General features: G+C 49.2%; 1 protein-coding gene across 1 annotated transcript in view; it reads right to left on the bottom strand.

Annotated features, from left to right (window-relative positions):
* Positions 1-678: 678 nt before the first annotated feature.
* Positions 679-9,177, bottom strand: part of ehmt2 (euchromatic histone-lysine N-methyltransferase 2) — a 19,930-nt gene continuing 11,431 nt past the window's right edge. Inside the window, exons 18-29 of the mRNA XM_035431039.1 lie at positions 8,914-9,036; positions 7,974-8,075; positions 6,768-6,872; positions 5,521-5,675; positions 5,087-5,254; positions 4,623-4,767; positions 3,832-3,909; positions 3,570-3,685; positions 3,233-3,319; positions 1,996-2,074; positions 1,454-1,629; positions 679-1,200 (exon numbers count right to left, since the gene is read on the bottom strand). Coding sequence (XP_035286930.1) covers positions 1,020-1,200; positions 1,454-1,629; positions 1,996-2,074; positions 3,233-3,319; positions 3,570-3,685; positions 3,832-3,909; positions 4,623-4,767; positions 5,087-5,254; positions 5,521-5,675; positions 6,768-6,872; positions 7,974-8,075; positions 8,914-9,036 — 1,515 coding nt within the window. The 3' untranslated portion in view covers positions 679-1,019. The remainder of the gene's footprint in view (positions 1,201-1,453; positions 1,630-1,995; positions 2,075-3,232; positions 3,320-3,569; positions 3,686-3,831; positions 3,910-4,622; positions 4,768-5,086; positions 5,255-5,520; positions 5,676-6,767; positions 6,873-7,973; positions 8,076-8,913; positions 9,037-9,177) is intronic.

Here is a 9,177-nt window from a genome sequence, read left to right on the forward strand (position 1 = left end):
ATTGACTCCACATAATACATAAGGAAAAAATTCCATTTACAAAAAACAAAAAAACAAAACAGCCAATATTTTATTCTTCATTTTTATTCAGTTCTTTGTTTTTAATAACAGCAAGGTTAAGGCAGGAGTTCACTTTTTTTGGTAAAAAAAAAAAAAAAAAAAAAAAAAAAAAAAAAAAAGAACAGAGCAAGTAACCTTAAAATCATCAACCGCATAATCTGCAAGCATCTACACATCCTACTTCTTGCCCTAAAAACAAAGGCAGCAGCCCATAATAAGGCCAGCCTTCTAATACAGGGTGCGGTGGCACACCGCAGGACATCATGCTGCAGCGCCATTTATTTTTAAAAAGACCGCCAACCGCAACACAGCCTGATATGTACGACAGAGCTCAGCGCAGGCCACAGGAAGGCACGATGTCATCAAACACACGCCACCGCGGCCCTGCAGTCGCAGCCGTTGCTCCGCATTCTTTACACGGAAAGCTCCGCCTCCTTGACCGTTGGCAACAAGACAATTTTCAAATTTTTCAAATTCTTCTGGAGAATTCATCTAGGGGCTTCTTGACCAACGACAACACTGGTGGCGATGGGTGGTCTGTACTGTAAAGTAGCAAAGTGGCTAACGTTAGCGACCGGAACCTTCAGTTTGTTAAGAAACAGAAAGAATGGGGGGGGGGGGGGGGGAAAAACAGAAGCTGAGTTATCTGGTGAGTTTAGAGAATCTGCAGTGGCACTCAGTACATTAAAAAGTGGCACAAAATCTGCCCTCTTTTTCACGTGGAAGTGGTAACAGGCTTAATGTCCTCTCATTCCAGGGAACTTCCACCCAGAACAAAACAAAAAACAAAACAAAAAAAAAAAAAAACAGCTGACACAAAGGACACAACTGACCAACAGGGAGATATGGAGGGGCACACACACTCTCACACACGTACACACACTCACACACACACACACACGCACAGGTCAGATCAGGCCCCAGGAAGAACCAGACTCGGGCCCGGGAGAGGCCTAGGCCTAGGAGTTTCCTAGCATGGCCAGCCCAGGATCGGGCACGGATTCCGGGCAGACCTCCAGGCGAGCCAGCCTGCTCTGCTCCAGGGCGATGGCCTCCGCGGAATGCTTGCATTTCTCCGAGCCGCACTGGCAGGTGAAATACTTGCTCTTGATGTCCCAGAAACGGTCACCGTAGTCGAACCTGGCACGGCAGGGGAGAAAAGGAGAGGGTCTCAACTCCAGAACTATATGTCAACACTTCAGGAAAAATTGTTAAAAGATACGAGCATGCTGCTATAGTCTTATTTAAAGAAAACAACCAACATAACTGCTTAACAAACTACATAAATACAAAAAAAAAAAGATTTTTCTCCCATCACTGGTATAATTGAATAAGGTTTTATTCATTGTTATTTTCCTAAATGAGTTTAGCTGTTGGTTCTGGGGGGTCTCACCCCAGCTCCTGCCCCATCAGGATGTCCCGCGAGCTGAAGAAGGCGATGCGGGGGAAGCGCAGGTCCTGGTGCAGCATGAACACGCGCACGGGGATGATGTTGGGGTCGCACAGGTGGTTGATGAAGCGGCTGATGTTGCCGTAGTAACGGGCGTCGATGCAGTACACCTCTCCGTCCTGCGGGAGCCAGGGGGCGAGAGGGCGGAGATACATGTGTTCAATGCAACATGTGTATGTACTACAGCTATTATGACATCATATACTATATTAATTGTATATCGTAACTACAGCTATTATTACATCATATACTATATTAATTGTATATTGTAACTACAGCTATTATGACATCATATACTATATTAATTGAATATCGTACTACATATTATAACTGCTTCAAAGACTTGAAAAGCTTCTGAGCAGAACGTAAGTGAGAGATACTGATGGTCAGGTGTGAATGACAGGAGTGAAAGTACGTTGGACACGTGTGTTGGACAGGTGTTATTCGACTGTTTGAAGGACAGGTTCATTGGACAGGTGTGGTACCTTGTTATCCAGGTCAAAAAGGTAAGAGTCGTCCTCTCTCACGTCAGCCTCTGCGTCCGAAATCAACTCTCCCACGTACCTGCACGTGTGAAAACCAAGGGCTACCTCACACTCCGGAACACACGTGTGATATAGGGGATACTCATATAGGCAGTGTGCTATAGGGGATGCTCGTATAGGCAGTCTGATATAGGGGATGCTCGTATAGGCAGTGTGATATAGGGGATACTCATATAGACAGTGTGATATAGGGGATGCTCATATAGACAGTGTGATATAGGGGATGCTCATATAGGCAGTGTGATATAGGGGATGCTCATACAGAGTGTGATATAGGGGATGCTCATATAGGCAGTGTGCTATAGGGGATGCTCATATAGGCAGTGTGATATAGGGGATGCTCATATAGGCAGTGGCATATAGGGGATGCTCATATAGGCAGTGTGATATAGGGGATACTCATATAGGCAGTCTGATATAGGGGATACTCATATAGGCAGTGTGATATAGGGGATGCTCATATAGGCAGTGTGATATAGGGGGTGCTCATATAGGCAGTGTGATATAGGGGATGCTCATATAGGCAGTCTGATATAGGGGATACTCATATAGGCAATGTGATATAGGGGATACTCATATAGGCAGTGTGATATAGGGGATACTCATATAGACAGTGTGATATAGGGGATGCTCATATAGGCAGTCTGATATAGGGGATACTCATATAGGCAATGTGATATAGGGGATACTCATATAGGCAGTGTGATATAGGGGATACTCATATAGACAGTGTGATATAGGGGATACTCATATAGGCAGTGTGATATAGGGGATGCTCATATAGGCAGTCTGATATAGGGGATACTCATATAGGCAGTGTGATATAGGGGGTGCTCATATAGGCAGTGTGATATAGGGGATGCTCATATAGGCAGTCTGATATAGGGGATACTCATATAGGCAATGTGATATAGGGGATACTCATATAGGCAGTGTGATATAGGGGATGCTCATATAGGCAGTGTGCTATAGGGGGTGCTCATATAGGCAGTGTGATATAGGGGATGCTCATATAGGCAGTCTGATATAGGGGATACTCATATAGGCAATGTGATATAGGGGATACTCATATAGGCAGTGTGATATAGGGGATGCTCATATAGGCAGTGTGCTATAGGGGATACTCATATAGGCAGTGTGATATAGGGGATGCTCATATAGGCAGTCTGATACCGACTCGCAGATAAAGCTGCCCTGGGGGATGTCCTGCAGCGCCCGGACGCCCCATCCCATCTTCTCTGTGCGATAGAGCTGCAGCCGCACCCTGGGGGGGGGGGGGGGGGGGGGGGGGGGAGATGACAGAGAGAGAGAGAGGTAGGGAGAGAAAGGGGAAGAAAGAGGGGGGGGAGAGAGAGAAAGAGAGAGAGGTAGGGAGAGAGAGAGATGAGAGCATCGAGTTACATGAGGGTTATGCGCACATGCACACACACTCACTCTCTCACACACACTCACACACACACTCACACTCACACTCACACTCACACTCACACTCACACTCACACTCACACACGTACTTGATTCCAGCTTGCACCACCCTGTTCTTGCAGGTGCGGAAGCAGGAGCAGGCCAGGTTGCACTCAAAGATGAGCGGTGGCTCGATCTTATTGAACTCCTGCAGCAACCGCCGGTCCTGGGGCAGGGAGAGAGGGGGGGAGGCATTTCAATATGATTTCAGATTCAGAGAAAAAAGTTTTGGTGTGGGAGAATCACACTGACAAAGAGAAAGACACATTTACACTTTTTTTTTTTTTTGACACTTTTTTTTTTTTTTTTTACCTTGTCATACCAACAGCGGATGCTGAGCTGCCCACACAGGCAGTTACTGGAGGAGCAGTCATCTGTGCAGCTGCAGTGCTGAGGGGGGGGGGGAGAGGGACGGGGAGAGAGACAGACAAAGACAGAGTGAGATTTATTTTAACTCATCTACTTTTTCGTGCACTTTCATTTCATACTTTGAGTGTCTCGACTGCGTTCAAGGTTAGTTTCGAAAACACTCCTGAAACATTCAAATGAAGTGTTCCAGTATTACGCCATATGAATCTGAAAATGGACGCCAATTCACTTTTGTTCTCCTACATCGTAAAAAAAAACTTTGGATTAAAGCTTCTGATAAAAGTAATACCGTAGTTTAAAAGCACCAGTAAGTGCTTAACCCTACAGTTTAAATGCGTAATGTGGTCTGTAAGAGTACCTGTAAGTGCGTAGTGTTGAAGTCTATAAGGGTACCTGTAAGCGCGTAATCTTGTGGTCTATAAGAGTACCTGTAAGTGCGTAATGTTGTCTATAAGGGTACCTGTAAGTGCGGAATGTGGTCTATAACAGTACCTGTAAGTGCGTAATGTGGTCTATAACAGTACCTGTAAGTGCGTAGTGTTGCAGTCTGTAACAGTACCTGTAAGTGCGTAATGTTGTGGTCTATAAGGGTACCTGTAAGCGCGTAGTGTTGCAGTCTGTAAGAGTACCTGTAAGTGCGTAATGTTGCAGTCTGTAAGAGTACCTGTAAGTGCGTAATGTTGCAGTCTGTAAGGGTACCTGTAAGCGCGTAGTGTTGCAGTCTGTAAGAGTACCTGTAAGTGCGTAATGTTGCGGTCTATGTTCATGGTGGAGGTCTCGCAGTTCTCGGAGATGTACTTGTAGTCGGAGGGGCAGCCCTCCTCATCCACCCCATTGACACAGGGAATCGGCACATTCTCATAACCCTGAGCTACATCACTACAGGGAGAACACACACACTGAGGGGTCAGTACAATCTATACACCCCGTGTGTTATTAACACGGAACTGAGAGAGGGGGTTAATACAGTCTCTACACGCTGACTGACTGACTGAACACTACAGAACACTAACACTGCCCTGAGAGAGGGTTAATACAGTCTCTACACACTGACTGACTGAACACTACAGTACATTGACACTGCACTGAGAGAGAAAGAGTGTGCATTACAATCCAGTGATATCAACACACATATCAACGAATCTTCCAAATATGAACGAATTGGACAAAAGAAAGACAGAGAAGGAAGGTGCCAAACCTGCAGATGATCCTCTCCGTGCGAACGACCCGATTGGCTATCCCCCTCCGCAGCTTCCTGTTGATCTGGAGCGACACCCACACTGGCGAATCGCATCGCGCCAGGGAGAGGGGCGTGTCCCCTTCCCGGTTCATGATGTCGATGTCTGCCCCCCGAGACAGGAACAGCCTAAGGTCAAAGGTCAAAACAGGACAGGAACCACATTTTATATGAACTTAGATATTTTATATATCAATTTCTATGAAGACATTTCTGTTGTAATTTTACGCCTTGTTGTCCCCAATTTCAGTACAGCAATGCAAATACAAAACCAGGATAATTCCCTTATTTTGTCATAGTTTTGTTTCTGATTGGACGGATTGGGACTGAATGCTCCGTTCTGATTAGACGGATGGGAGACTGCTCCGTTCTGATTGGACGGATTGGGCGCTCACGTGACGCAGTCCTGGTAGCCCTCGCGGGAGGCGATGTGGAGGGGCGTGTCTCCGTGCATGTTCACGGAGGACAGGGGGCAGCCAGCGTTCAGGACCAGCTCAGCAATCTCCACACTGCCAGCGAAGGACGCCCAGTGCAAACACACATTCATCTCCTGGGCGGGGGGGGGGGGGGAGAGAGGGAGAGGGAGGGAGAGTGGGAGGGAGAGAGAAGAAGAGGGAAGAAAGCAGAGAGAAAGAGGAAGAGAGAATTATATACCATTCAAGCAGTGTGCCAAGATGCTTTGGCTAAAACTGTTAAATGTGTAAATGGTTCATGGAGTCATTTCAGTTTTGTTCTACTTGTCTGTGCTGTGCATGCAAATCGTCTGCTGTATCTTTCCAGTGACTGGTTGGATTAGCTCAGTAATTTGACTGAAAACAATGAGTCAGGAGGACAAACACAGCAAACAGGGGACAGAGCTCAGTAAACAGGGGGCGGGTCTCAGTGAAAGATGGGCAGAGCTCAGTAAACAGGGGGCAGGGCTCAGTAAACAGGGGGCGGGTCTCAGTGAAAGGTGGGCAGGGCTCATTAAATGGGGTAGGGCTCAGTAAACAGGGGCGGGGCTCAGTAAACAGGGGCGGAGCTCAGTAAACAGGGGGCGGGGCTCAGTAAAAGGGGGCGGGGCTCAGTAAACAGGGGCAGGGCTCAGTAAACAGGGGCGGGGCTCAGTAAACAGGGGCGGGGCTCAGTAAACAGGGGCGGGGCTCAGTAAACAGGGGCGGGGCTCAGTAAAAAGGTGGTAGAGCTCAGTAAACAGGGGCGGGGCTCAGTAAACGGGGCGGGGCTCAGTAAACAGGGGGCAGGGCTCAGTAAACAGGGGCGGGGCTCAGTAAACAGGGGCGGAGCTCAGTAAACAGGGGGCGGAGCTCAGTAAACAGGGGGCGGGTCTCAGTGAAAGGTGGGCGGAGCTCAGTAAACAGGGGCGGGGCTCAGTAAACAGGGGGCGGGTCTCAGTGAAAGGTGGGCAGGGCTCAGTAAACAGGGGGCGGGGCTCAGTAAACAGGGGCGGGGCTCAGTAAACAGGGGGCAGAGCTCAGTAAACAGGGGGCGGGTCTCAGTGAAAGGTGGGCGGGGCTCAGTAAACAGGGGCGGGGCTCAGTAGACAGGGGGCGGGGCTCAGTAAACAGGGGGTGGGGCTCAGTAGACAGGGGGCGGGGCTCAGTAAACAGGGGGCGGGGCTCAGTAGACAGGGGGCGGGGCTCACCTTGTCTTTGAGGGTGACATCAGCGCCGCGGTTGAGCAGGGCTCTGATCACAGTGATGTGCCGGTGTTCCGCCGCCCAGATAATGGGGGTCCAGCCCCCACTGTCCTGAGAGCCCACACACCAAGAGTTACCACACACACACACCAAGAGTTACCACACACCCACACCAAGTTACCACACACACACACCAAGAGTTACCCCACACACACACCAAGAGTTACCACACACCCACACCAAGTTACCACACACACACACCAAGAGTTACCCCACACACACACCAAGAGTTACCACACACACACACACCAAGAGTTACCACACACCCACACCAAGAGTTACCCCACACACACACCAAGAGTTACCACACACACACACACCAAGAGTTACCCCACACACATACCAAGAGTTACCACACACACACACACCAAGAGTTACCACACACACACCAAGAGTTACCACACACACACACCAAGAGTTACCACACACCCACACCAAGTTACCACACACACACACCAAGAGTTACCCCACACACACACACACCAAGAGTTACCACACACACACACCAAGTTACCACACACACACACACACACCAAGAGTTACCCCCCACACACACACACCAAGAGTTACCCCACACCAAGAGTTACCCCCACACACACACCAAGAGTTACCACACACACACACACACACACCAAGAGTTACCACACACACACACCAAGAGTTACCACACAAACACCAAGAGTTACCACACACACTCACACACCAAGAGTTACCCCCTACACACACACACACACACACCAAGAGTTACCCCCCACACACACACCAAGAGTTACTACACACACACACACACCAATAGTTACCCCACACACACACACCAAGAGTTACCCCACACACACCAAGAGTTACCCCACACACACACCAAGAGTTACCACACACACACACCAAGAGTTACCACACACACACACACACCAAGAGTTACCACACACACACACACACACACCAAGAGTTACCACACACACACACACTGTCCCGAGAGCCCAGCACACCAAGAGTTAATACAGGCACACGCACGCACGCACGCACACACACACACACACACACACACACACACAGGCACATGCGCGCACACACACACACACACACACACACACACACAGGCACATGCGCGCGCACACACACACACACACAGGTAAACCGGCCGCAGTCCCTCACCTGTGCATTGATGTCCACCTGGCCGGTTCCCAGAAGCAGAGTGACGATCTCCAGGTTGCCGAGCTTCGCAGCGTGGTGCAGACCCGTGGAGCCGTCCTCCTCCTGGTGGACAGAGGGAGAATTACACCCTTAAAATCATGTCATGCCCGCTTCATAAATGTTCTGCATTTGCGTCTGAAATGCTGGCAATAATCCAACATTAGAATGAACTAACTGAGCACAAGAGGATAGAGGAAACTACCGGCAGTCAAAAACACACTGGCTGCATCTGAAAGGTGTAGTAGGTGGGTAGTAGAGGTGTAGCAGCAGGCTTCTGTTTGAGATGCAGCCAGTGTGACTGCATCCCTAAGGGTGTAGTAGGTGGGTAGTAGAGGTGTAGCAGCAGGCTTCTGTTTGAGATGCAGCCAGTGTGACTGCATCCCTAAGGGTGTAGTAGGTGGCTAGTAGAGGTGTAGCAGCAGGCTTCTGTTTGAGATGCAGCCAGTGTGACTGCATCCCTAAGGGTGTAGTAGGTGGCTAGTAGAGGTGTAGCAGCAGGCTTCTGTTTGAGATGCAGCCAGTGTGACTGCATCCCTAAGGGTGTAGTAGGTGGCTAGTAGAGGTGTAGCAGCAGGCTTCTGTTTGAGATGCAGCCAGTGTGACTGCATCCCTAAGGGTGTAGTAGGTGGCTAGTAGAGGTGTAGCAGCAGGCTTCTGTTTGAGATGCAGCCAGTGTGACTGCACTCCTAAGGGTGTAGTAGGTGGCTAGTAGAGGTGTAGCAGCAGGCTTCTGTTTGAGATGCAGCCAGTGTGACTGCATCCCTAAGGGTGTAGTAGGTGAAGAGTAGAGGTGTAGCAGAAGGCTTCTGTTTGAGATGCAGCCAGTGTGACTGCACTCCTAAGGGTGTAGTAGGTGGCTAGTAGAGGTGTAGCAGCAGTCGAGGACGAGCCCAGTACTCACGGCGTGGTAGACACACGCTCCGCTCTGTATCAGATACCGCACCACCTCCATGTGGTTGTTGACAATGGCTTCCAGCAGAGGGGTCCTCAACGTCTTGTCTTGGGCGTCAACTTTAGCGCCTGCCTATAAAAAAATAAAATAAAAACCACAAGCAAACACACAAAGTTTTACAAAAGCACTGACAGAGGCAATGAAAGAGACCTTACAGGGCTTTGTCACCAAAGACATTGTATTGGGGACCATCTCTCACTGGGGTCAGCAGAC

This window comes from Anguilla anguilla, chromosome 8 (assembly GCF_013347855.1).
Source record: "Anguilla anguilla isolate fAngAng1 chromosome 8, fAngAng1.pri, whole genome shotgun sequence".
In the NCBI taxonomy this organism is placed as follows: Eukaryota; Metazoa; Chordata; class Actinopteri; order Anguilliformes; family Anguillidae; genus Anguilla; species Anguilla anguilla.